General features: G+C 49.0%; 2 protein-coding genes across 2 annotated transcripts; one reads left to right on the forward strand and one right to left on the reverse strand.

Moving 5' to 3' along the window:
* The first annotated feature begins 1,964 nt into the window (after window positions 1-1,964).
* On the forward strand, window positions 1,965-3,957 carry LOC136466025 (uncharacterized). Its single transcript, XM_066464537.1, has 2 exons — window positions 1,965-2,036; window positions 3,439-3,957. Exons 1-2 carry the CDS (start codon window positions 1,965-1,967, stop codon window positions 3,955-3,957), a joined length of 591 nt encoding a protein of 196 aa, XP_066320634.1.
* A 5,111-nt stretch (window positions 3,958-9,068) lies between these two features.
* Window positions 9,069-10,826, reverse strand: LOC136464194 (uncharacterized). Its single transcript, XM_066463153.1, has one exon. The coding sequence runs from the start codon at window positions 10,266-10,268 to the stop codon at window positions 9,360-9,362; it is 909 nt and encodes a 302-aa protein (XP_066319250.1). The 5' UTR covers window positions 10,269-10,826; the 3' UTR covers window positions 9,069-9,359.
* Between the last annotated feature and the right edge of the window lie 16,954 nt (window positions 10,827-27,780).

Below are 27,780 nucleotides of genomic sequence, written 5' to 3' on the forward strand. Positions count from 1 at the left end.
ATGGAGATGAGTGAGAGGGCTTTAGCTAAGCTCATAAGGTTGCTATATCAATACAAATAGCCAAGGGAGTGAGCTAGAGCTAGCCATAGGGCTTAAATAGAAGCCCCCTTGAAATAGAGCCGATGTACCCCTTCACTGGGCACAACTCGAAGTGATCGGACGCTCTGGTCAGATCGACCGGATGCACCCTGCCAGCGTTCGGTCAATGGATGGCTACCACGTCATCCCTCTCTTCAAATACTAAGCGCTTGATCCCAACGATCAAGTGATGACTGGACGCAGCACAGTGCCATGACCGAACATAGGACCCCAGCGTTCGGTCACTTTTAGTAAGGTTCCAGCAGCGACCGGACGCGTCAGTTAGATCATGACCGAACGCGGGACCCTAGCATCTGGTCATCTCCAATAAGCTTCCACTAGCGACCGAACGTGTCCGGTTATGCCCGATCGGACTCACCCAGCGTCTGGTCACTCACTATCTCCTCTGTGCACTACCATGTCAGCAGGACCGGACGCACCCCGCCAGCGTTTGTTCATGAAGTGACCCAGCGTCCGGTCGAAGACCAACGCCAGCGTCTTCACTGCTTCCACTGACCGAACACACCGGTCCAGTTGAGGCCAGCGTCCGACTCATTCTGTGAAACCATATCTTTTCTGTACAGTGCGCCGGTGGCACCGTCGGATTGTCCGCCGGTGAAGTTTCTTACCCTTGCTCAAATATGCCAACCACCAAGTGTATCATCTTATGCATATGTGTGTTAGCATATTTTCACAAACATTTTTAAGGGTGTTAGTATTCCACTAGATCCTAAATGCATATGCAATGAGTTAGAGCATCTAGTGATACTTTGATAACCGTATTTCGATAATAGTACGGCTATCGAACCTAAATATGATCACACTCGCTAAGTGTCTTCATCACCGAAACAAAATGGCTCCTACCACTTATACCTTTGCCTTGAGTCTTTTGTTTTTCTCTTTCTTCTTTTCAAGTCCAAGCACTTGATCATCACCATGGCATTACCGTCGTCATGTTATGATCTTCGCTTGCTTCACCACTTGGAATGTGCTACCTATCTCATGAACACTTTGATAAACTAGGTTAGTACTTAGGGTTTCATCAATTCACCAAAACCAAACTAGAGCTTTCACCTGACCGTTGTAAAGAAGAGTTGTTTCGAGGGCTATTTTGCTTAAGTGTCGACTGTAGGAATAGGCCGCATAGTAGTCATGTGAATAGCAGATAGAGTGGGGGTGTTTTTGCAAAAGTGTCGGCACGCGTGGGCCTCCCCGTCATAGGCCATTTCCGCGTGGATGGGTCACGCGTGCATGCGTGTGTGCGTGTGTGGGCCGCACCGCTCGTTAGTGGGCCACGCGAGTTGAATTCGTTTTTCATTTTTATAGAAGGTAGAAATAGCTTTACATTTTACATTCTAAGTTGAACTTTGGAAATTAATATCAATTCATATAAGTATCCAAAAATTGTGAAATAAATTCTGTTAAGTTCCTAAAAATGTTGTCTACCTGATAGTATAGTTAGTTTATATATGTATGTGTTGATGCTAAGGTCTATTAAATCATTTGGAAGTGTTAAGGTTATTTAGATTAATAATTGTAGGATTTTTTTGTTGCAAATTGGTAATAGCTTTAGCCATGAATTTTTTACAGTAGGTTCATTAGATTATTATGTGCTCACTGTAATTTTTGTAGCCCTAGCATAGGTTGAGAAATATGGTGGCTAAGTACTCCTTGTTGTAGTATATATATTAAATCGGTAATAAGAATAAGGATGCCTTTAGTTGCTAAGATAATACATGAAATATTTCATACCTGTTAGTAGGAATAATGGGTAGCTTAGCATCGTAGTCATTAGAGTTGGCTTGGTAGATGTATTTTTATTTTAAGAGTTGTTGTTGCCGTATTACTAAGTGTTGCATCATTATTTCATGCATGTAGATAACGAGATGGTAGAGTTCATGACTGCCGGCGAGCAGGAGTATGAAGAGGTAATTGAAGAGTACGGGAAGGAGATTCTCGTACAGGAGGGAGCTCTGGAGCCACCAGCGACTGACTTTGCTGACACCCCGCCTGCCCAAGGCAAGCCCCGATGCATAACCCTTATTTTGAATGATCACTAGATATATATATAATGTGCATTTACATTACAGGCATTTTACGGAAACTAGATGCATAGATATACCTACCTATGAGTCCTACTAGCATAGGTCGAGTAGCTGCTATGCTTAGGATTTTTTGTAGCGTTAGTAACCTACCGTTACTCACAATAGATGATTATTATTATCACTTTCATAATAAAATGGTGAAAGAAAAATGGAGACCGGGCAGGGATATGGTATGGGTATTGGTGGGTGTAAGAGGTTGTGTCCTGCAGCCAACGGGACAGAGCTTGGTTATATTGTTTTCCCTATCCATGTCGGTTAAGGACCGACCGTTGCATTGGGTTCTAGGCAAGTCACAGACTTATTATTCCGAGCACATACTTGTTTATGGGAGTAGGAAAGGCTTGTTGCTCTCTTGTCGTGGGTTCTGGCTCTTTTCGGACAGACTGATTGGATGCAGGGATGGTGGAGGTCTAAGCACCACAGTGAGTCCGGGACTCATGTGTGGGGGCTTGAAGTCCAAGTTTGGACGAAGACCTAGACCCCTTGACAGAAGAGTGGTGGGTTGGTCCTGCTTGTGTCTAGGGTATAAGCAGGACGTGTGTTTCGAGGTACCTAGCTGGGCACATTTATTCGTGAATCGTTAGGCAATCCGGTACGGCTTGTCTACAGTCTAGCACCGTAGTAAGAACTAAAAGATAAAAGGTGGTGAAATGAAACTATTTACTCAACTCTTGCTTGAAAGTAGAACATATGCTTACATAGAATGGTTAGATAATGAACTAATTATGACTGCTAATAATAAACATACATAAGGATTCACTATTAGTATTGCTTTCCGTAAAAAGTAACCTAGCAAACCATAAAGCTTATCATATCCCTTGGAGTCGGGAAATTATTTCCACTAGTCGGATAAGTCTTGCCAGTATATTGTATACTCAGAGTTTATTTACCCATGTTGCAGGTGTGGCTTGAGGAGTAGCTATTGTGTGAATGATTCTTCTAGTGGGCACAGATGGATCCTTGTATATTATCGATATATGTTTATTTTAATTCTGTTATTTAGTTTCTGCGCTCTAAACTTGGTACTGTAATAATGTATTTCTAAGAACTATGGTTGTATGAAATGGACTAAGTATTATAAATTCGTTCTCATTATTGGATCCTAGAGGAAAAATATGGATTATTCGAGTTTTCCCTTGGGGTGTGCTCGACGGAATACACCCGATGTAGCTTGCTTTAGGGGTGCTTAGTGTTTGGTGGAAGACGAGCGCCTCTGAAGTTGTGTTATTTCGGGTGGTTCTACCACAACCACCAGCGACTCTTCCACCATCAGCTGCGTCTCGAGCTGGATGAAGGGGGTTTTCCCCTGGTGACAGGTCGAACGTCCTTAGATCTAGGCCCGTTGGACTGCTGCAGGGGCAGGCACAGGGCCGAAGGCGCCAACAGTGCAGCTGGGGGCCCGCCGCTTAGGTTCACCACCTCGGTGGCAGCAGGCTCGTTGGTGGCAGCGACGGCGGCCCCCGACGTTGGTGGCGGCGAGGGCGTTGATGGAGCCTACGGAGCCGCCTTAGCGCCAGATCCAGCGGAGGTTGCCTCGGTGGTGACTCTCGACGTCAGTGGCGGCGGTGAGGGCGTTGATGGAGCCGCCCCTGTGCCAAGTCCGGTGAGGGTTGCCTCGGTCGCGGCCGCGGCGGTGGCTCCCGACGTCGGCGGCGGCGCGGCCCATGAGGGAGCGCTCGGAGGCGTCCCAGCACCGGATCCGGCGGGGGCATGCCTGGTGGCGGCCGCGGCGGCGGCTCCCGTCGTCGATGGAGGCGCGATCGGGCCTAGGTGAAGTCTCAAATCGTAATATGTACTTCGCTATTGCGTAGTTCTCATCGAGACGAATGAAATTTATACGTGCAACCCGCTGAACGAGGGAGTTATGACCATTGAGAGAATCTACGCTTAAGAAACTTGACTTAGCCGGGTTTGGAAACTGGCTTAGCTGAGTTTGTCAATCAATCTGAGTTGGAGTTGTAATTTGACACAATTTAAGGAATTCAACTTGTACATGGTGTAAGACCTTTTTCCATCTTATATAAATAAATATGAACATAACAAATTGAATTGAGGATATCCAATTGATAAAATTGTAATCTAGGTCTTGTCTGGGAGAACTGATCACCTGTAGTTCTAGGAAATCCTGGATAGCTACAGGCATATTAAGGCCCTGTTTGCTTTGCTAAAAAGCCATGGCTGAAAGTACTGTTCGCTGATTTGTTGTGAGAGAAAAACACTGTTCGTTCGCTGAAATAGTACGGCTCATAAGACAAGCGAACATGTCCTAAGTGTATTTACATAACTCATTTCGTTTATATTTTACAATGAAAATACTTAAACCACTTGAATTTATTTTACAAACTATAGAGCTAACATAGATCTCTGAGCTAGAGTTGTGCCAAATGGACCACTTATCTATTTTACATTTTCATTTTACACTTTACACCCTATTAAATCAACCAAACCCCTCGTTGTTCTTCTTCCTCATCTTGATGATGTTTAAAGACATCCTAGTTAACCTATCAACTATCAAGCTTAGGACACTGGCTTGCACTTGCCCTGATAGGGTGCTTTCCAGGTGAGCGTTCAAAACTGACGGATGCATGTATGTCAATGCAGGTTAAGCTGAGTTGAAACTGACTAGGCCAGGTTGCAAAAACCGACCAAGGCCCTGTTTGGATCCCTATACATAATAGCTATATGTAAATAGTTATTTCTTTCGGATTCAAACAGGTTCAGCTAATAAAATAGCTAATTATTAGTTGTACATCTAGATAATAACTGTCTCACTAGTTGAACCAAATTAGAAAACAACAGCTAAAGTTATCTTAGTAGCATTTTTTATTAGCTATACATCCAAACACTCTTCAGCTAATAGGTAGCTAATATTAGATATGAGCTATTAGCTAACTATTAACACAAAATAGCCAGCTAACTATTAGCAGATAATGAATAAAAAACAGGGCATAAACCAGGTTGCACGAGCAAGGAGCCATATGCCAGCATGTGACGTGACCGTGTGACGGCGTGTTCTAGCATCAATAGCGTTCATGGGTCAAATGAGCCCATGATCCTTTTAGTCCCCTTAGTCAGCCTTCGCTTGTTAGTTTCAGCCAGCCCAAACCAGTTAACTAACAATATTTTTCTCTCGCACCAAACCAGCACTAGTCAGGCCAAACCAACCCAAAAACCAACCAGCAGACAGGCCGAATCTATCTAACGACTAACGGAATACGGATCACTTGACAGTACCTCACCGGTCAGCACCCCCTACAAACTGACAGATGCACTCATGACACTACGCGTTGACACGCCGCGAAGGTCAGCCCTGTGACCGACCTGACCATCCTCTTGTGCACACCACGCTTGGGTCCTGCGTCAGTTAGAAGCTGGAGTACACATGATTGGCTAGCACGGAGCCAGAGTACCACGGACGATGGTCCTAAGTCCTAACGGCACTTCATTTAAGCGGCTTCGGTTCATTGTGAACGCAGTTACGAGCCATCCGCTTCACCTCCGCTGGCGCGTGTTGACGCATCCACTCTGCTCCCGTTCAAACCGGGAGTCGGGGACAGGCAGGCGCTTCCTTCCATTTCCATCCCCGAGCGAGTGAGGGCAGTCCCAATGGTGCATTGATGATGGTTTCTATCCTCATTAAATGATTTGCTACGTAGACAAAACGCTGACATGGCAATGTAATTAATGAAGAAAGAGAGCAAAAATCATAGAAATGGTTTCTTCATGAAGAAATCAGGTCTACTCTTGACCAAATGCACCAAGAAACCATGAAATCGCCATTGGGGAGAAACCACCAGTTTCTAGGGAGCTCGTGTCGCACTTCTATTGGAGAAAGAAGATAGAGTTGGGAGAGAGAAAGAGAAAATAATTATTACTCATAGAAACCATGGGTTGGAAAGCAGTACTTTTTTTAGTGCGGTATCCTATGTTATAGAAACTACTAGTTTTTTTCATTGGAACTGCCCTGAGAAACATTCCTTTGAAACCAGACTGGATCCGAAAAGATAGAGCTGCATGCAAGAATAAGCAACACTCGCCACCAGATCACCTGTTCATGGAACTCGAGATCTGAACAGAAGTTTGTTGCGAGGAAGCAGTCCCTGTGCCGCTACTAGTAATTATCCTTGGCCGCAAAGGGAAAACAGCACAACAAGAGCAGCGATATATGATATGATCGACCAGACCAGATGGATTTGCATGCATCTGCCGCCAACCCGGCCGATCCGACAGGGGTCACCACCACCGGCACCGCCACCTGCTGCCCAATCCCACCACCACTCCTGAAAGCTGAAAGGGGCCTGGAAAGGAAAAGGCAGGCGGAACGGGAGGACGAGAAGCTAGAGCCTAGAGCAACAGGGTTGTGTGCGAGTTACGGCTCTGCTGCAGCCCGCAGCGACGACACAAACACGCTGGCGGCGGCCGGTCAGCCACACCGCACTAGTAGCGAGCAACCGATCCCAGCCTAGCCGAGTGCCCGGGGCCCGGCGAGGCCCGAGTCCTGGCCATCATCATCGCTATCGCGCCTCCGCTCCACCCACCACTAGCGCAGGGGTGAGGGGTGTCATCTGCCATAGTGCCATCGGCCCCCGTTCACGTCCGTCATCCGTCACGGCTAGCTGGGCCGGCGTCCCCGCGAAAACTACCGGCATTAAGCGTGATCTCGAAGCGAAAAACGAAAGCTCCACGAGTGGCATGGCAGACTGGCAAATCTCCCCGCCGGTCCGGCAGTGCGCGCGACATGATTGCCTGCTCCCTCCACCGGTGCTGTTTCTGTTTTCATTCACGGTTCACCAGGTAGAATTGCTACTGATCAATCCTCCTGGTCTCTCATGGTCTGCCTTTCTCTGTCAATGAAGCTGGGGGTTTAGATTGATGCTTCTTCAGTTTCTCTCTGTCCAATGCAATATGAACATTTGTGTTCTGCTTCATCGGATGATTGGCTTTGCTGGGGCCAAATTATCCAGGTTGACTTCGCGCTTCGCAGCGGCAGCCAGTTGCGCACAAATCCGCATGATTAGGCGTCAGGACACCACGAGTAAGCCTTAACCACGAGTACGTATACGTAGCACTCCTACGTAGAATTCCTAGAGATCTCAGCATCCCATGGGTAGACGCAAGACAAGTTGAAACCGAGGAACTCCCGACCAATCAGAACTCGGCAGCAACATTTCCAACGATTAAGCAAATCATTTGCTGGGAACGGTACAAACTTTAATCTATGTGTTTGCTGTCTGTTTGGGATAACAATAGCGTATCTGGCATTTCAAACACGGAGGGGATAGGAAAAAAAAAACAAAGCTTTGCTGAAAAGTCCAACCTTTTCCTCTAATAAACTACGCTTAACAGGTCAGCTTAACACGAGCTAACCACACCTCCCAACAACATGCCAAAACCGACAGTATCTTATATTGAGTGTATTGGTAGCAGTAGCTATCTGTGAGCTGTGATAACCCCCGTTGTTTAGCAATTAGTACTGGTGCTTTGATACGGTGATGGCACACTGGCACCAGGCGCAAGTTAAACAATGGGATCCGTCGATCCGGAGCACGGAGACACAGCACAAGGCACCACTGGTGTGTATGTTCACACATCATCATCAGCCAGTCACGTTAATACCCACAGGAATACATCATCATCGATCATCGTCATTACACATTTGTCACATCGTGGACAGCCCGGAAGTCACTAAGAGAGGCCCAAATGCGAGGAGAATCTCCTCCAAATTGCGGTCTGCCATTAGTGTTATGCTGAAATTTGACTTACGCTGATGTTTATGCTGAATGTTGTGAGAAAAAAAATATTATTTCATGATTGAAAAGTAGTGCTGAATAAGCTCAAGCGAGTATTTCATGAAAATCTTACTGTCCCATCTTTTCAAGAAGACGTACTACTGCTTGTGAGTTGTGTCCATGGTCTGTTTCTTGCACCTGTCTGTGTCTCTGAAAGGATTGGAATTGGAATGAACAAATGGCCAGGCAGGCCAGCGGTAAGTGAACGGCTCCAGCACGCACAAAGGGGTTGGGAACATTGAATAGAATGGTTTGGTGTACCAGCAAAAGAGTAATGAAGGGACTGGGCATCCATCCACCATCAATATGCTGCCTGCCGCCATGTGAATCCTCTGACCAAATGGAATTGAATTGAAATATACTAGTATAGTGGTAGAATCTCGTTTTCATCGGCCAAATAGGGTTCAGATTCAGACTCTTTCATTCAGACACAAAACAAAACGATCAAGAAACTTCTTTTACCAATCTCCGTGCGAATGCTGTCTCTCTCCTCCATCTGTCTCAGTCTGTTCGTTTGCTCGTAAATGATCGTAAATTTTCAACCGGGAACAGTGTTTTTCTCTTAAATTTCCAACCGGAAACAGTGTTTTTCTCTCACACCAAAATAATCCACGATACGATACGGCCTCCCGAACAGGCTGTCTATCTCCAGCAGCATTTAATTCTGTACATAGAACATGTACCACAGACATCATTAACTCTAATCCGAACATCATTGACAAAGGCCTTATTTGGATCCATGGGTTAGAGCTAGTTTGGGCTAGTTGGAGCTCAACTAGCCCTAAAGTAGCCAAACAGGAGGGCTAGAGTGGGTTATTTGCAACTAGCCCACCCTAAAAAAACTATCCCCCAAAGAGGTGATTATTTAGGCTAGTTGGGGCTATTTGAGGTGGGGTCCACTGTTTTCTCTCTACTTTTACTCGCACCAATGATTTGGAAAGCACATTTATTATCATTTTAACTCTTGTATCCAAACATCTCTTAGGCTAGAGTTAGTTCAGAGCTAGTTCTGAGCTAGAAACTAACTCTAACCTCTAGCTGTGCTAGAGTATCCAAACAGGGCCAAAGAATCATGGGTTAGAGTAGTTCGATTTTGCAAAAGAAGAAATTCGAGATTACACAGGTAGCTGTACAAAACATGAACATGTAGTTACTTGATAGCAGTACAAGCAGCTCGTTACATTGCCACAAAATGTTGGGCCGACAAGCAGTAATACTAGTATATGTCAACGGAGTGGTTTGGACTTGGTTTGGGTGTGCCAATCTTACAGACTCTTCTTCACGGATAGGCAAAATGTAATAAATCCAAAAAGGAAAAAAGAAATTCTAAAAAGTGGACTAGTAATCTGGATAAGGTGGAATGGAAGGAGGAAAATGGAAGCAAAGATCACCGGAAGCGGCCGCCGTCGGCGAGCTTCCTGGAGCGACAGCGCGTGACGGAGGCGGCGGATGAGAGGCTGTGGAGCGGCGACGGCCGGAGCTCGCAAGAGAAGGAGCCGGGGTCCGGCGGCTGGACGCCGTGGCGGTGGCGGCGGCCCGGGCTGGGCCTCACGAGCGGGCTGAGGCAGACGGCAAAACCCGACGGCATGCTGTTGGTCTGGCGGCGCTGGCAGGGGGTCCTCCGCATGGGGGACGGGGACGGCCGCCACGGGGTATCCGCGGCGGCGGGCGAGCTGCTGCTCTCGTCGCCGCTGCCGCCGTGGCTGTCCCGCTCCGGCGAGAGCCCCCTGTTGCTGACCACGAGGCGGCAGGAGGAGCGCCTCCGCGGGGCCGACTGTGGCGAGGTGGCCGAGGCCGCCGCCGCCCCCGCCTGCTGCTTCTTGCGGCGGCGCGGGATGATCCCGGCGAACCAAGAAAAATGTTTCTTGCGCTCCTTGGCGCCGCCTTCCTGCTGATGGTGATGCTTCTCTTCCGATCTGTGGGGGTGGTGGTGGCGGCCGAAGAGCGTGGCGAGCACGGAGAACTTGCGGGCGCGCCGCTTCTCGTACTCGTAGGCTATGTCGCCTTCCTCCAACGCGCCGCCGTAGGCGGGCCCGACCTGCGGCGTCCGGAAGAAGAGCAGGCTCGGGTGGTGCCTGAGCGCGCCCGACGTGTCCGACTTCCTGCGGGACACGTACGGCGACACCGACCTCGGGAACGCCAGGGGCTCGGGCGGAACCGGAGGGGCCTGGGCAGGAACGGGCGGCGGCGGGGATGCGTCGCCGTTCTGCGCGGCCTCGAGCGCGAGCAGGCGGTCGCGGAGGCACGTGGCGCAGACGCCGCCGCCGGCCTGGTACGGGTGCTTCTTGCACCTCATGCCGCCCACCCCGTCGCGCCTCGTCTCATCTCCTCTCCTCTCCTCTCCTCTCCCCGCGTACGTCGCCGGAGCCGCCGCGGGACGTTCCCTCGGCGCGGTAGATGGGTGGGTGGACGGATTGACGACGAGGCGGGCGCGGGTGCGGGAGCGGAGCGAAGCGAAATTTGCGACGGCGCTGGTGGCTACGCGGCAGCTGCAGCCTGCAGGTGGGCGTGCGTGCGCCGAGCGCGTGCGTTTGGGCGGGCGGGTGCGATGGGAGGGAGGCAGAGGAGAGGATCTTTTCGTTTCGGAGAAGAGAAGCGATGCGGGGGCAGGTGGCGGTGGAGGGAGCAGGCGGCTCGCGGCAGGTCAGGTGGACGTGGGCACGAGGCGGAGGAGATGGATGAGGAATTGATGAGATTCCGGCGGCAGCCGGCCTGGAGGGGCGACCGCGCGATGCTGTGCTTGACGGCTTGACGGCATCGGCGTTTCGTTTGCTTGTGGCTTCGGGTCGGGACCTCCGGCCTCGGAGTTGGGTGAGCCGTCGAGACCTCATGATTTCGTTCGTCACTGGGTAGTTGATTCGGCGTTGGCTTCATGGCATGGCCCGGATCGGAGCGGGTCGTCCTATTTTGGAATGCGGAAAATATTTTCCGTTCCTGTGTTTTTTCTGTAAAAATTCCTAAACGATCCTTGTGAAATTCCTGTTCTAAACAGGCCACTGGTATTAGGCGTCGTGTGGCACTGTGGGCCTGTGCCAGAGGGAAGCGTCGTGTGGGCGTGTAGCACTGTGGACCGGCCCAGGCCGGGGAGAGTTGTGGTAATGTGGTGTCCGTTGGATAAGCTCTTCATTTCAACTCAAAAAAAAGCCTTGTTTCAAATATTGACACGCATAATTAGTAATTATTAATTACGATTAGTACTATCATAAAAACATATAAGTTGCCGAATAATTAAGATTCAATATTTACTGCTGGGGAGAAAAGCCGTTGAGCATGACTCGATGGTGTGAACTGTTGAACTCCTTAGCTAGCTTGACGTATCGCCCTATTTTGCAATGCATATGGTGCATGGCTTGTTGTCTAGAACTATAAAAATTTCTTCGTGATAATATCATAAATAGTAGAATCGCGTCATATATACATGACGCCGCGGAGCTATATCATACAAAGAAAGAACATATTGGATACTCTCGAGTAGGTGCCAAAGCTTCCTTGAGGCCAACATGGACCAAGGCCACCTCTGTTCTTTTGTGATTATTATCACTATATATATATTTTGGTATGTTCCTTTGTTACACAAAAAAATAATTGTCTAATTTATGGGCGGCCAATCATAAATAGTAGAAATCATGCTTCTTGATACTAGCGAGGAACTCTGGCCTGATTCATAAACCCCGTATGCTAGGCATTTTCTTTTTCTTACCGTTTCCTTGGTGCTTGCGTAAGAAAACCGTTTTTCTCTTTGTCGTATGCACATGCCACAGGGTGTGCTAACGACATGGTACAACTATTTTATGGGCCTTTTGTTTTTGTTGCCAAGGTGCTTAGCTAGGCGCGAGTGCTTAAAGGGAGATGCACTAGTGGTCGATGTGACAATTTGTTGAGCAGTAATATATGAAAACTTTGCATTGTAGATACAGTATTATTGGCTCCACCATACCTTAATCTAGGTTGTTAACTCAGTTTTAGCTAACATCGTCTAGGACAAACTAGCAGAGACAACGTAACAAGAAAAATGGAGTACGGTCATGTTAAGTCTTGCTAGTACTTCTAATGCCCACACTTTTGACACGTAGTGATAAGACTTGTTTTTCTTTTTAGACCCCCTTTGGATTGCGAGAACTTTTTCTGTTTTATGTGTTTTTTTATGAAATTGAACGTATTCCTGTGAAATTTGTGTACGTTTTTTTTTTAGAAAACGGTAGGAAAATTTCTGTACGTGAAATTCCTGGGTTCTAAAGGGCCCTTAATCTACAAATGTTATCCATTATGATTGGACGCATATAGACCAAAACATTGGTTCATAATTCTCTGTTACATAAGTGCCGCTTGCTACATCTACACATTCAGAGTCTTGCTGGGAACATGAAGTAGGAGCACTCCGTCCGTACTTGTTTAGGGGCAGACGCAGACGTAGACGGACCCACGACTATATGCTGGATCTTTCGCCGACGAAACGACCACGTGTGTATTTTTAAACCAGGCAACTCATTTCCATGCTTTTTCGTCGTCCCTGACTGAGATATGCCTTTGCGCTCGTGACCCGTGAGACGAGTAAACATCAGCTCTTTAGAGCTTGGCTCTCGAGCGAGCGCGACCTTACCTTGCTTCCGTCGTTCCGCGGATAGTCGTCTCCGGGGACATGGAAGGCGCACGGGAAGGAAGCCAACTGCTATGCCTCGTCGTCTTCTAGAAAACCGGGTCGGCAGATGGAGAAAGGGCAGGCGGCGCCACCGGTCCGCGACTTGATTGGCCTGTCGTCGTCCTTCGTCCGTCCCGGCAGGGAGAGAGAGTGGCGTCGTCGGTCTCGGTCGTCACGTCGCGCCCACGGGAAACTAAAAGCGCGGCGGCGTCGCGTCCGCCCGCCGGGTTCCTTTGCGCTAGCTCCCTCCCGCGGTCGCCCGTGCTCGTCGCGAGAAGAAAGGCAACACGCGCACGCTAGCCCTCGAAGCTTCCGACGAGCTCGATCAGGGAAATAAACGCCTGCTGCCTGCTGCCTGCTGCCTGCTGCCTGCTGATCCCGTCAAGGGATGGGCGTGGAAAGATCAAAGCGGTGACGCCGTTTTCCTATCTCCCGAGAGGAACAAGTGCACAATCGTGACAGTGCACGCTGTCGCACCACCCCACCTGGAAAGATCAAAGCGGTGACGCTGTTGCACAATCGTCACGAGCAAGCATATATCCGGAGTTGTTCAAAAACCAAACGCGAAGGAAACTGACAAGGCAAGGGAAGTGTCACCATCGCAACGTTCTTAATAAATATAATCCCTGACCCTGTCCATCCGTCACGGCCCTCTGTCAGTCTGCTATGTCAGATTCAGATTCACCCCACCGTTGGGAAATCCAAACCTCGAAAAAATGTGGTGCTGCCATTGCCTTCGCTGCCACGGCGGTCGATCGGCGGGGCCACGACAGCCGCGGACATGAATGGCGTCGTGAATTACTGTAGGTTGAAGCAAAACGTACTAACGTCTACGAATAGCATTTGTGGACATGTTGGATGCGAACCGGACCGGGGCGAGGGAAGGCCGAAGAAGGCGCGCCTGAGCTCACCTGATATAGGGCATGTTTGGTTGCTGCCTCTCAGGCAGCTCCGACGCCAGGCAGCGACCTCAGGCGTTGGATTTCGATCGCCTGGGGCTGCGATCGCTTGCCTGGCAGAGTGGCAGGCAAGCCCAGGCAAGGACGGCAACCAAACATGCCTATATAGCGGCCACTTGGGCAAGGCGCCAAGTCCCAAGTCCATGCCAGGCACCGTGACGTTCTTGTTGGCCCAACTGAGACGTTTCAATAGGTTCTTAATCTCATTCTAAGTATCTGTAGGTTCACAGCTCTTGTGCGATGCTTATATAAAGGTCTAGCTTACCTCTGAATAACTGTGAGCCGTTCATTTAACTATATCTAACAGTTATGATGACTTGTTATCTCGTAGAAGGTAATGGTTGAAATATATATATTTATTTATTTATTTATCATTTTATAAAATAAGATAAAGAAGAAAAGTTGCCGAATAAAAAATATTTGTTTTAGATCTAATTGATACATGCATAATATGTTTGAGCGTGCCAAATCTTTTTGTTTGGAACTTTGGACCTGACATACATGTAATGTGTACTTTTCCTTGACCTTCACCTCGCCGTTGACCACCGCATCCGAGCTCCACACCTGCACAACACAAGTCAAAAGACATGTCGTACACATAGCTTTCGCCATGGTAGGGTTAGTCACCACTCAACCTACTTCGTGGATCACATTGACAATCACTCATCACAAAACGAACACACAAGGGTACTTGTCAACCTTGTATTCGTAATCTCCCCCTTGATAAGTGCATTGTCAACACCAATACACGAACAGCTTGAGCAAAAGAAAAAGAAGAAGAAGAGAAAAGAAAGAACTCACCCAAATGACCAAAAGCCAAAGAAAAGCCAAGAACCGGGTCATTTGAAAATGAGCAAAACTTGGTCCCCAAAGACATGGGCAACGGCTCGACGCAACCAAGTGAAACAAAGCTAGCCCTCAAGAAGAGGCAACGGGCTCAACACCACTAGCAAAGCTCGAAAAACCGAAAAACTGCTAGACCCTCCAAAAGAGGCAAAGGCTCAACACATCTAGCAAAACACCTCAAATGCAACTTCCCCTGAACAAGTGCAATCTCTCTCAAATGAATGCATATCTTTCAACTTTAAGTGAAATTGGAAGTTTCTTCCCCTTTTCTAAATATTTCTCCCCTTGTGTCATTGTGAGTGTGGAAAACTTCTCCCCCTTGTTGACACATGCACTTATCAAGCTAGAGCCTAAAGATTGCATCTCCCCCTTAAATCATGCTATGAATGCAAAAATGCACGAATGCAGAAGCTTCAAGATTATAGTAAGTAGATTGAAAAGAGGCTCTAGTTGATGCTGTCATGTATATATATAGCAACACATACAAGTGCTAGCAAATGCTCAAAGTGACCAAATAAGACGAAATATGGCATTTGATCAAGTTTGAGCAATTGTAAAAGAGGGTTCACCACCAAAGGAGCACATAGCAAAAATAGACAGGAGATCGACCTTGTGCTACACATGTATGCAAAGTGAACTACCCTAAACAAAGTTCACGCATCATGTCATGAGACAAACTTGTGGTTTGATTAAATTTTAGACACCAATTGAAATTTATCAGAGTTATGCAGCTTATTACCAAAGTTTGTCAGACAAGTGTGTGCGGGAGGTTATCTGTGCCATCAAAACCTGACTTAGCGACCATGTCAAGCCTATGCCAAAGGCAATCAGAAACTTAAGACAATGATCTCGGTATCCATTACAGAGCTCAAGTTCACCAATAAGTACAATTTGGAGCTGTCTCGATACTCTGACATAGGATAGTACAGACCCATCCCGATCTTTTCAAATCACTGAGTTTGATTTTCAAGTTTTAGCACAAATTCAAGTTTCTCAAGCAAGTGTGTAACTCAAAGTATGAGCCGTAGCAACTAAGCATATACATGAAGCAAGAAAAAGATCTCGACACATTCTACACATGCTAGTGCCACAAGTAGTGGTGAACACATTTCATGTTTCAACAAGTTTTAATCAAGTTCACAGTTTGGAAAACAAGCTTAGCTCATAACATGTATCAATTGATCAAAAGGAGCCTAAGCCAAAAGCACATCATTGTATATCCATAACATCCCCAACAAGAGTATAGTGTCAATCTAGCTACTATAAGGATGAAGCTCAGGATGCAATATGATACATGATGATATGATATGCAAGAAAGATATAAAAACAAAAACAAAGGCTAAACTACAAAGAAAAGCAAAACTAGAATACAACAACCAAAATTCCCCTCCTCTAAAAAGGGAAACAAACTCCAAGCTCCCCTCGCAAGCGAGCAAACTAGGCTTGGTCAAGTGGTTTGGTGAAGATATCTGCGAGCTGGTTTTGGGTATCAATGTGGTGCAGATCGATATCACCTTTCTCATAGTAGTCACGCAAGAAGTGAAAGCGAACTTCTATGTGCTTTGTCTTTGAGTGAAGGACTGGGTTTTTGGCTACACTTATGGCACTGGTGCTGTCACAAAACAAAGGCATTCGCCTAAACTCTAACCCAAAGTCTCTCAGAGTAGCTATCATCCAAAGCAACTAGGAACAACAAGCAGCAGCAGCAATATACTCTGCTTCTGTGGTGGATTGGGCGACGCTAGACTGCTTGTGAGAAGACCAAGACACAAGAGAAGATCCAAGAAACTGACAAGTCCCCAAAGTAGACTTCCTCTCAACACGACAACCAGCATAATCCGCATCAGAATACCCGCAAAGAGAAAGAGAGGAGGAGGCTGAAAACCAAAGACCAAACTCGGGTGTGAAACGAAGGTACCTAAGGATCCGCTTGATGGCTTGACGATGAGACGTGCGTGGAGAAGACTGAAAGCGCGCGCACAAGCAGACTGCGAACTGGATGTCCGGTCTCGTCACCGTTAGGTACAGCAGGGACCCGATCATGCTTCGGTATTCCTTCTGGTCCACGCCTTCTCCATCCTTGTCCTCATCCAGGGCCATCATGGTTGACATAGGCGTCGAAAGAGGCTTGGCCTCACCCATATCAAATTTCTTGAGCATGTCCTTGGTGTACTTGCCTTGGTGCATGAACGTCCCCTCATGAGTTTGTTTGATTTGTAGCCCGAGGAAGAAAGTCAATTCGCCCATCATGCTCATCTCAAATTCCCTGCTCATAGTATCTAAAAACTTAGCAACAAGAGCATGAGAAGAGCCACCAAAGATTATATCATCCACATATATTTGAACCAAAAGGATGTTTGTGCCTTGCTTGAGGAGGAACAAAGTCTTATCTACGGAACCCATCCTAAAACCCTTATCAAGCAAGAAAGCTTTCAAACGCTCATACTAGGCTCTCGGGGCTTGTTTCAAACCATACAAGGCTTTGTGGAGTTTAAAAACATGGTTGGGGTACTTTGGATTTTCAAAGCCAAGGGGTTGCCTCACATAAACCTCTTCCTCTATGTACCCATTCAAGAAGGCACTCTTTACATCCATCTGATACAACTTGAACCCTTTCGAAGCTGCAAATGCTAAAAGAATCCTAATGGCTTCTAGACGGCAACAGGAGCAAAGGTTTCTTCATAGTCTATTCCCTCTTTTTGGCAAAAACCCTAAGCCACTAATCTCGCCTTGTTTCTCACCACCACCCCATCCTCACTCTGCTTGTTCTTGTAAACCCACTTTGTACCTATGGGGTGGCACTCTGGTGGAGGTGGAACTAAAACCCACACTTGGTTCCGCTCAAAGTTCTCTAACTCCTCATGCATAGCATTAACCCAATCGGCATTAGATAGTGCGTGTCCAATATCTCGAGGCTCAAAAGAAGCTACGAAAGCAGAATGAGCGAAATGGGAAATATGATAAGACTTGGAACGCGTTACCCTTTCATCGATGTCGCCGATCATGGTCTGAGGAGGATGGCGTCGCTGGATATGTCGAGGTGCACCCAAAGACGAAGTCGCCTCCCCCTCATCCATAGCTGGGGCCTCCTCAGTCGATTGAGGAAGCGGCTCGCACGGACCCCATGAAGTAGAGGTGGAGGGCTCGGGGCCGTGAGCCGAAGTGGTCAAAGCTGGCTCAATCGGGGCAGCTGGTTGAGATGGCTTGGGATCATCCCAATCGATGTCATTGTCATCCTCAACGAAAATGTTGTCACCCATCTCTTCATCACCTGCACGTTCAAAGACAGAAATAGAAGAGAGCATGGTTTCGTCGAAGGTGACTTCACAAGTCTCCACGACACGGTTAGTTTCAAGATTAAGCACACGGTACGTATGTGAATGAGAAGCGTAACTGAGGAATATACCATCCGAAGATCTAGATTCAAACTTGTCAAGATTACCTTGCTTAAGAATGAAGCACCTGCAACCGAAGACTCGAAAATGACTCACCTTGGGTGGACGCCCAAACCGCAACTCGTAGGATGTCTTCTTTAAGAAAGCACGAAGAAAAATGCGGTTTGAAACATGGCAGGCGGTGTTGATGGCTTCAGCCTAGTAACGCCTAGGAGTCCTATGCTCATCGAGCATCGTCCTGGCCATTTCAACCAAAGTCCAATTTTTGCGCTCAACAACACCATTCTGCTGAGGGACATAGGGCGAAGAAAACTGATGTTCAAGACCCAAGGAAGCACAGAAGGTGTCAAACTAAGAGTTTTTGAACTCAGTGCCATTGTCACCGCGGATAGCTCGTATGGCATTCTTTGGTAACTCAGTTTGCAACCTCAAGATCAAGTCACGAGCATGAGAAAACGCTTCGTCCTTGCCCTCCATGAAAAACACCCAAGAATAGCGAGAAAAATCATCCATGATCACAAGAACGTACCACTTCCCTCCCTCTGATCGAACCCGAGCCGGACCAACAGTGTCCATATGGAGTAGCTCACCGGGTCTCGTGGTCATAACCTGAGTCACTGGAGGATGGGAAGCAGCCACCATCTTTCCGTGGCGACAGGGATGGCATACCAGATCCTTCTCAAACTTAAGTTTGGGCAATCCTCGGATCATGTCAAGAGAACTCAACCTCACTAGGAGATCGAAGCTCAAGTGACCAAGTCTCCTATGCCACTTCCACAAATCAGAAGAAGATCCGGCAACCAAACAGCGAGAAGAACCAAAAGACTGAGAGAAATCAGCTCTGAAAACTCGACCGAAAGGAACGATCTGACAAACTAGATGTCCCTGAGAATCGAGCACACGAGAAAGTCCAGTCTTAAAGCGCACCTCAAACCCATCTTGAAGGAGTTGCGAAACAGAGAGCAAATTGAAATGCAGGCTTGAAACCAAAGCAACGTCCTTCAAGATAAAAGACTCATTGACCCAAATGGTCCCACGAGACAGCACCTTACCTTTGCTATTGTCCCCAAATGTGATGTACTCCTTGTATTGCATGGGGTCGAGGCTGGAGAACCATTTGGAACTTCCGGTCGTGTGGCATGAACAGCCAGAATCAACAAGCCACGTGTTCTCCAGGCCTCCGCTCTGCATCAATAGAAAGACAGGGGGTGAGCAAATGGCACAACACTGGGGTTAGTGAAATGAGGAGAATACCAGTGTTGAGTCATTTGCCCTGGAAAAATGTTAGGAAAAACACCATACATGCCATGCCCCATTGGAGAGAAGCAATCACCACGTGGGGGAAAACCTGGTCCGCTAGGAGTGTGGGACTGAAAGCCACCGTCGCAAGGTCCAGAGTCATATAGATCATGACTTGGGCCACGCCGGGCACGACAACCACGTGGTCTCGCCACCTGAGGCCTAGCACCTTGAGGCATTGCACCTCTAGGCCTAACACTATGCCTCTGAACAGGCGGTACATGTACACCATGGGGAGGACGGTACATGTTCCGGTTATTCAACTCGTACTCGCGCCGCTCATCTCTCTTCCTCCTAAAGCAAAACTCAGCCAAATGACCATCTCTATGGCAATAGTCACAGTGGTACCTCACCTCTCTCTTGGATGGTGGTTGACTCACTCTCTTGTGGATGTGGTTCACTCTCTGAGGCTTTTTGGCTTTAGGAAGGGGTGCACTAGAGATGTTGGGTAGAGTATCGAGTGAGTTCTGAAAGTGGTTCGGTTTGGGAACCCAAACTTGCTTGGATGGTGGAGCTTTTGGTGGTTCTTCAAACACACCATCTTTGATCATAGGCTTGGTAGGCTCTGGTGGAGGGATCTTGATCAATTTGGGAGTGTTGGTGGGTTTCTCACTTGGGTTCAAACCACTATGTTCACCAACCTTGCCATAGACATGCTCACCCTTCCCACCTATAGCAAAGCCTACTCCTGATGAGTCAGTTTCCCGCTTGAACTGGCTCACCATCATGCCCAACTGGGGCTCACTGCATGACACCCAGCTCAAGATGAACCAAAGTTGTGTGTTTTCTTCCTCGGTTCCCATCTTGTCGTGCCTGCAGGACTCAAGCTCCAACACCAAAGCTTCACATCGAACACATGTAGTGGTGGTGCTATCTGAGTTGGCCTTCTCAAACTCAGCAAGTTTGGCAACCTTCTCTGCCAACTCAGATTGCAAGCCTGGGCAGGACTTGCATGCACCGAGCAACCCAGAACGAGACTTCAGCTCATCACATTCATCAAGCAAAACAGCATACTTGGATTGCAAGTCAGAGAGGTTAGACATGTGTATAGCGCACTCATCGCACTCCTCCTCCTCTGACACCACTACACCACTCTTGGCAAGCTCCAACTCCTTTAAAGCAACCTCTAGCTGGTCCTTAAACTCTTTTCTCTCGCGGGCAGCACGCTTAAGCAACTTATCTTGACTCATCAATGTATCATTCATAGTATCAAGCTCAAGCATAAGTGAGTCAAGTGTGGGCGGTACCTCATTTTCGTCGTCGTCGACGTCGACGTCCTTTTTGAGCTTTGCTCCACCGTCAACCGCCATAGTGCAAAACCCACCACGGTTTGCACCGGTGACAAAGCAGAGACCGTTGAGCTTGTCCTCGCGCTTCTTCTTGGACTCATCGTCGGTCGAGGGAGAAGAAGAGTGATCATCGTCGGAGTCATCATCGAGGTCGATGAGGGAGGCGAGGAAGGCGCGTTCTTGAGCTTTGGCCTTCCTACGGTACGCCTTCTTGATTGCCTCCTTGTCGAAGCCGCCCTTGGCCTTGTGCTTGCTGGAGGTGTAGTCGTGCTTATCCTTGCGCTTGCCGAAGTCGTACTTGTTGGTGAAGGGCTTCTTCTTGGGGCAGTGCATGACAAAGTGGTCTGGATCTCCACATCCATAGCATCCCTCCTTCGGGCCACCACTGCGTCGGCGGTTCAAACGGTTGTTGTGAAACCGAGAGAACCGACTGATGATGAGTGCCAACTCATCATCCCCAAGAGACTCCAGCTGCTCCTCTATGACTGACATCAAGCACGACAAAGAGAAAGAAGCTTGTGAAGGGTTAGTCAATGAACTTGAACCACTACCTGAGACTAAAGCCATGGTTGGTGCAGAAGGATTCTTGAGCTTGGCTTGGATTTGGTAGTCGATCTCTGTGGACTTGAGCTTGCTGAAAAGCTCGTCGACGGTGAGGGTGTCGTAGTTGGCCGACTCGATGATCGCCGACACCTTCACATCCCATACCTTTCGATCAAGGGCATAGAGAAGCTTGAGCGCCCTCTGATGATCACTATAAGGTAAGTTGGCCTTGTTCGCTTTCATTTTGTTGACGATAGTCTGAAAGTGGGAAAACATGGCATCGATGGACTCGCCATCAAGCTGAGAGAAGTTCTCATACTCGCGCTTGTACGTCTCGTAGAGTCTGGTCTTGACCTGTGCGGTCCCCTCGTGATAGCTCTGAAGCCTCACCTAGATCTCTCGAGCTGTAGTACAATCGGAGACACGCTCGAACTCAGAAAGCGAAAGACTCGAGAAAAGCACACTGCGAGCTTTGCTATTTGCATTGTGCCGATCCTTGTGATCCTGGGTGGTACGGGCCGCAACAGGGAGCACAACGTAAGTAGCATCCTCGCAAATTTCCCAGACGAGCCAATCAATCCCCTGGAGATGCGCAGACATGTGGATCTTCCAATAAGGATAGTTGGACCCATTAAAGTGCGGTGGTTTGCCGGAACCATGCTCCATGTCGCCTTTGTGGATCACGGACCGATTAAGGTGGAATGATCCTTAACCGGCTCCGATACCAATTGAAGGACCGGAAACGGCGACCAGAGGGGGGGTGAATGGGAGCCTCAAATTTCTTTCGAAATCTTCGACCACTGTCCCAATATCAATCCCCAAAAAGCATACACGAAAGACTTGATGACCACGACCCTAAAGAAGGGTGGATGCTCCCTCAGAACACAGCGGGTCACCACAGAGCAAATGGAACACAAATCGAAGCCCAAACGAGCAAACTCCTAAAAGAAAACAGCACCGCTCCTGCAAATATCGGACACGTCCGGTATTATATCGGACACGTCCGGTATTTTCGGACACGTCCGGTATGATCTCGGACACGTCCGGTATTTTCAGCAGCAAGCTGACCAAAAGAGAAAAATCCAAAACCCCGTCAAATAGTGTCCAAAAATCATGAAATTTTAACCATAGCTCTTTAGACACCAAGGGAAGGTCTCCACCAAATTTCAGCTCAAAACTCCAAAGTGAGAAATATCGGACACGTGCTAGATCATATCGGACACGTCCGGTATGAACGAGCAGTTTCTCGGGAAAAATCAAATCAAGCCATAACTTGATCAAATCAACTCCAAATGACTTGAAACTTTGCACAAGGGTTCACAAGCGAGTAGAAAGGCAACCTCTAAAGGATCATGGCCCGAAACAAACTCTAACTCTGTGAATCGAAGGAATTGAAGAATCCCCTAAAAAATAGGTCAAGAACTTAAATTGCTCGGATCTGCGATCTCATGAGGAATTAGTGGATTTCCTTCGGTGGAAAGCTTCTACTCATGTCATTGATCGATCCAAGGCAACAAGAACGAACCAAAAACATCCCAAAACAAAGAAACGAGAGGGGAAACAAGAGGGGACAAAAGGAGCTCATGAAGAACACCAAAATCACATCAAGAACACAACTAAATCATGAATCCCGGAGGGCATACGGTGGTTACGGCCACCGATTCCTTCAAAACCAAGTCACAATTTGAGTTGTGGACCTCTCTCATACACGGAAGCAAACTAGAGGAAGAAACCCTAAAGGAGAAAATGAAAACTGGAGGAGGTGAGGGAGATGGGGGCTCCCTCATCCTATTTAACAGGGCTATTACATATTCCCAGTTTTGCCCCTGGATACAAATGAGTTGAACCGCTAAGCCCAAGGGCGTTGTTATCCAACCCGGTGTAATCTTGATCCGACGGCCACCGCGCCTTCTCATCGGTAGCTTCGCCTCGACGCGAACTCCCCGATGCCGCCACGTGCCGTCCATCCCTCCTCGGAACCTCCGCCCGGGTTTTGAGGCCCAAACCCGTAAACCGTCCATCCGATGGTTTTGAGGTCCAAACCATCAAACCGTCCGCGAGTAGCGTACTCCATATGCGTCCCCCGCCATCCGACGCGTGTCACCGCCGTCCTCGACCGGCCGGCCCGCCAAGTCCTCCTGAGCCTCGCTCGACTCACGCATCCGCCGTCTTGACCCGGTCAACACCGTCACTCCATGTCTTCTTGCACTTGTCGATGTCCCAAGTGTCAGCCACCGCGGCTAGTCACCCGGCCTCTAGGTCCCTCGGTCCAAGCCTCATGTCCGTCCTTCACCGCTCCCGGTCTATCGGCACGGCACGTCCTCCTTGACCTTCACCTCGCCGTCGACCACCGCATCCGAGCTCCACACCTGCACAACACAAGCCAAAAGACATGTCGCACACATAGCTTTCGCCATGGTAGGGTTAGTCACCACTCAACCTATTTCGTGGATCACATTGACAATCACTCATCACAAAACGAACACACAAGGGTACTTGTCAACCTTGTGTTCGCAATAGCATTTGTGGACATGTTGGATGCGAACCGGACCGGGGCGAGGGAAGGCCGAAGAAGGCGCGCCTGAGCTCACCTGATATAGGGCATGTTTGGTTGCTGCCTCTCAGGCAGCTCCGACGCCAGGCAGCGACCCCAGGCATTTGGATTTCGATCGTCTGGGGCTGCGATCGCTTGCCTAGCAGAGTGGCAGGCAAGCCCAGACAAGGACGGCAACCAAACATGCCTATATAGCGGCCACTTGGGGCAAGGCGCCAAGTCCCAAGTCCATGCCAGGCACCGTGACGTTCTTGTTGGCCCAACTGAGACGTTTCAATAGGTTCTTAATCTCATTCTAAGTATCTGTAGGTTCACAGCTCTTGTGCGATGCTTATATAAACGGTCCTAGCTTACCTCTGAATAACTGTGAGCTGTTCATTTAACTATATCTAACGGTTACGATGACTTGTTATCTCTGAATAACTGTTTATTTATTATTTTATAAAATAAGATAAAGAAGAAAAGTTGCAGAATAAAAAATATTTGTTTTAGATCTAATTGATACATGCATAATATGTTTGAGCGTGCCAAATCTTTTTGCTTGGAACTTTGGACCTGACATACATGTAATGTGTACTTTTCCTTTGTCATGACAAATCTTTTTTATCCATCTAATTAACGTGTACTTTTTTGTGCATCAATACACTTTTTTATGCATCATCGTTGCATTGCCATTGTAGACCACGGAAGCGGACATTAACAAAAAAAAGTTTAAATATAAGATTGTATAACATGTTTTTTTATTTATGTGTCAGAATGTCAGCTAGTAAAATCCATCGTGTCAATGGTCAAATTCCAAATACACGTTAGTATGCATCAAAAGGAATTTTTAATTAAATGCCAAAGACTGTTTGTTGCTTCCGTGACGTGTGCCACGCCCCCGCTCCCTGGCTGGTGCACACGAAGAAAGGAAAGCTACCTCTATCCGATGATTAGGGGATTGGGGAGATTTGTTTTTCCTTTTTTTAGATTATTATTTATTCATTCATTTATTTCATTTATTTTATAAAATTCAATAAATCAATGGTCCAGATTCGTTTGAGTCATTACCTCCTATGAGGTAATAGTTGTACCGTAGCATTGCCCTAAACTATATAAACATCTTTGCACTATACGTGCTGTTAGGGACATTTTGCATTGCATGAGCGCCATGGAGCGCAGAGACGGAAACACATTCGATTAATCAGCCAGGCAAGTCGCCGGACACCGCTACAGCAACATGTTCAGGACTTCAAGTACATCACCTTTACCGCCTACATCAAAAGATTTTTTTTCTTACAACTGAAGCCCATGGCTGTCAGGGTATGTGCCACTGAATTACAAACTTTAGAGGAGTCAGCAGTGAACGGTCCTGTAAACAGATAGTGAAATGGTGTCACCGATGCAGATAATGGCCTTGCTTAGATCCCATATAGTGTCTAGGTCGCGCCGGCGGAGGAGGCGGCGTTGCGGTCAAAGTCGACGCCAGTGCCAGCATCGAATGAGACGGGAGGATGCCACAGAGGGAGCTCGATGGTAGAGGTGTGCTGAGCCCCAAGGGAGCCAGGGGTGTGTAAGGGGAGAGAGGAGGCGAATATCATCAGGAAAACGAGGGGAAGCGGAGGTGCGCGGTGTAGGCAAAGGTGACCGAACGAATGGGGGCGTAAGGAGGCACAAGTTGTGGGAGCTGAGATGGAGCCTCTTCCCCAACTTTTTGCTTATGTAGTTTCACGTTTATGAAAGAAGCCCTGATAAGTTTGACCGTTTGGTTCAACTTCTGCTTCTTTTTCAACGAGAATCCGCTTTTTTTAGAGAACGCGTTTAGGCGTGTATTTCATTAAGAGAAGTTAGAAAAGAGTAAGCCTAACGGCGAGTGGCCAACAGAGCAAGACGTTAACGCACCCGAAAAACAAAAAAAAAGAGCAGGGCTGCAGTAGGGGTCTATTACATAACACGACTGCGCGACACAGCAATCTCCTGTTCTCACCTATTGAAACTTGCTGTTTCGAACTACGTGGAAGTGGCCAAGGCCTCCGCCGGGCGGACGGTCGGCCTTGGGCGGAGGCTCGGGAAGGAAATGGCAGAGAGAGAGTGTTGAGTGAGTGAATGGCACGGAAAGCTAGGGTTTCATTAATTCATCCACCAACCCTCATCTCGGTTACAAGTGTCACATATTTATAGGGCTCAACTACTACCTAACAGAATTTATTACAATGCCCCTCAACTGCTACAGTACATTCCTGGAATATTCCGTCGCTAGCCTTTTAATCGCGGGGCAGTCCCGCCACACTGTTTCCAAGCAATGGGCCTCCTCAAGCGGTTGGCCCACTGTAGCTAGTCTTCGGCCCAAGGGCCCGGCTCCCCGGCGCTGGCCTTCATCCCCACGGCGCGCCGCTCCCTCGGTGGGCCTCCGCCGGGCGGTCGGAGACGCTCTCCGCGCACCGCTGGCCTTCGCGTTCGGGGGCGCGCGGTTGCCTCGGAGAGTCCCCGCCGGTCCAGGCGGAGACATCGCCAGCTGGTCTCCGCTCGGCCCCCGGCCTCGGGGCCTTCGCCCTTAGTGGCGCGCCGTTGCCTTGGAGGGTCCCCGCTGGTCTAGGCGGAGACATCGCCAGCTGGTCTCCGCCCGGCCCCCGGCCTCGGGGCCTTCGCCCTTAGTGGCGCGTCGTTGCCTTGAAGGGTCCCCGCCGGTCCAGGCGGAGACATCATCTGCTGGTCTCCGCCCGACCCCCGGCCTCAGGGCCTTCGCCCTTAGTGGCGCGCCGTTGCCTTGGAGGGTCCCCGCCGGTCCAGGCAGAGACATCATCTGCTAGGTCTCTGCCCGGCCGAGCAGGGGCCATGCTGGCGCGCTTGCGCCCACCGCGGGTGCCCGCGCTTGAGTACCTTCGCACACTTGGGCAAAATAGTTCATTTGGTTAGTCTAGAGATAAGGCCGCCTCCGCCCGTAATACCGGAGACGCCCGCCTGAGCGGTCGGCGGAGTGCGTGCCCAGTCCTCGGCGGAGTTCGTGATGACCCCTCGAGCATGGTCGAGAAATCTCCTAGTCAACGCCCGGTCTCCGCCCGCTCGAAGACGCCTTGGCGACACCCCGCGGTCAAGGGCCTTCGCCGCCCGCCAGGAGCCATGCTACAACAGTTCCCCCCTTTTGAGACCATGGTTCGCCAGAGCGTGCCTTGAGCTCAAAACGCTTTAGCTGGCGGCGCGCGCGGGGGCGGAGGCCACTTTCGGCGTCTTCGACCGAGACCCCGCTAATTCCCCCCTGGCCCGCTCTGGCGTAGCCGTTGGTCTCATCGAGAATAGCCGTTGGGCGACAAATGTAGCCGTTGCCCCACGTCGCGGTTGTTTCCGCTGTGTCAGTGTCCGTTACGTTCTTCGTGATTTTTTCGGAGGTGACCGTTGTGCAGCGGGCGAAACTTCCGGAGATGACCATTGTGCCCGCCGCCTATATAAGGGTGCTCTTGGTGGCGGGGTCCCCCCACACACCGCACACTCGCTTTCATTGTGTCCGACAAAACATTCTCTGCCCTCTTCGCTTTCGCCTCTCGCTGCCCTTGCTCGCTCCGTCTTTTTGTTCGTATCTCGCGCTTAGGTTGCTGTCGCGGTGGCTCTCCTTTCCGCTTCCGCCCAAACTCACTGGCCCGCCTTCTCCGGTCCCTACCGCCACCTTCTTGGTGTTAGGGCCGTCGGCTGGGGTGCACGCTTTGAGGAGTGCATGCTTGCCTCTGCCTCCGTGCTGGAGTTGGAAAAGCTGGTGGAGGAGGATTTGGGGAGCGTCTCTGCGTCCATCGGAGACCTAGTCGCTACGGACTTTGGGGACATGGTGATAAAGTCTTGGGATTTTGGCCCGTCCTCTATTACTGAGGAGGCAATCATGGAGATGCTGAAGGAGTCGTGTTTTCCTTCTTCCCGGGTGAAGATCCCTCTACCGGGTCAGACTGTTCCGGAGCCGGAGGAAGGATACGCGGTGGTCTTCCGGGACTTCTTCACCTACGGCCTCTGATTTCCTTACATTCCCTTCCTCCGCCGAGTGTTGGAGGCCTTCAATGTTCAGCTCCATCATCTGACTCCCACTGCTTTCCTGACTCTTAGCAAGTTTTGCTGGGCGTGCGTCTCTTATGGTGCCGAGCTAGATGTGGACACCTTTTGCACGTACTATGAACTGCAGAAGCAGCCGAAGAGGAAGAAGGAGGTGCGAGATGGCAAGGAGGTGGAAGTGACCTATCAGTATGGTAGTTGCACTTTCATGTCCAAGAGGAACCAAGGTGTGGATCGTCTGGAGATATCTTTTTGCCAAAAGGGCAAGTGGGA

This window comes from Miscanthus floridulus, chromosome 7 (assembly GCF_019320115.1).
Source record: "Miscanthus floridulus cultivar M001 chromosome 7, ASM1932011v1, whole genome shotgun sequence".
In the NCBI taxonomy this organism is placed as follows: domain Eukaryota; kingdom Viridiplantae; phylum Streptophyta; class Magnoliopsida; order Poales; family Poaceae; genus Miscanthus; species Miscanthus floridulus.

Bases quoted from the DNA above. Each gene is read 5' to 3' on its own strand.
- LOC136466025 (XM_066464537.1), top strand. From the start codon at position 1,965: ATGGTAGAGTTCATGACTGCCGGCGAGCAGGAGTATGAAGAGGTAATT. The intron at 2,037-3,438 runs GTACAGGAGGGA...CACAACCACCAG, and splicing joins AGTACGGGAAGGAGATTCTC to CGACTCTTCCACCATCAGCT.
- LOC136464194 (XM_066463153.1), bottom strand. From the start codon at position 10,268: ATGAGGTGCAAGAAGCACCCGTACCAGGCCGGCGGCGGCGTCTGCGCC.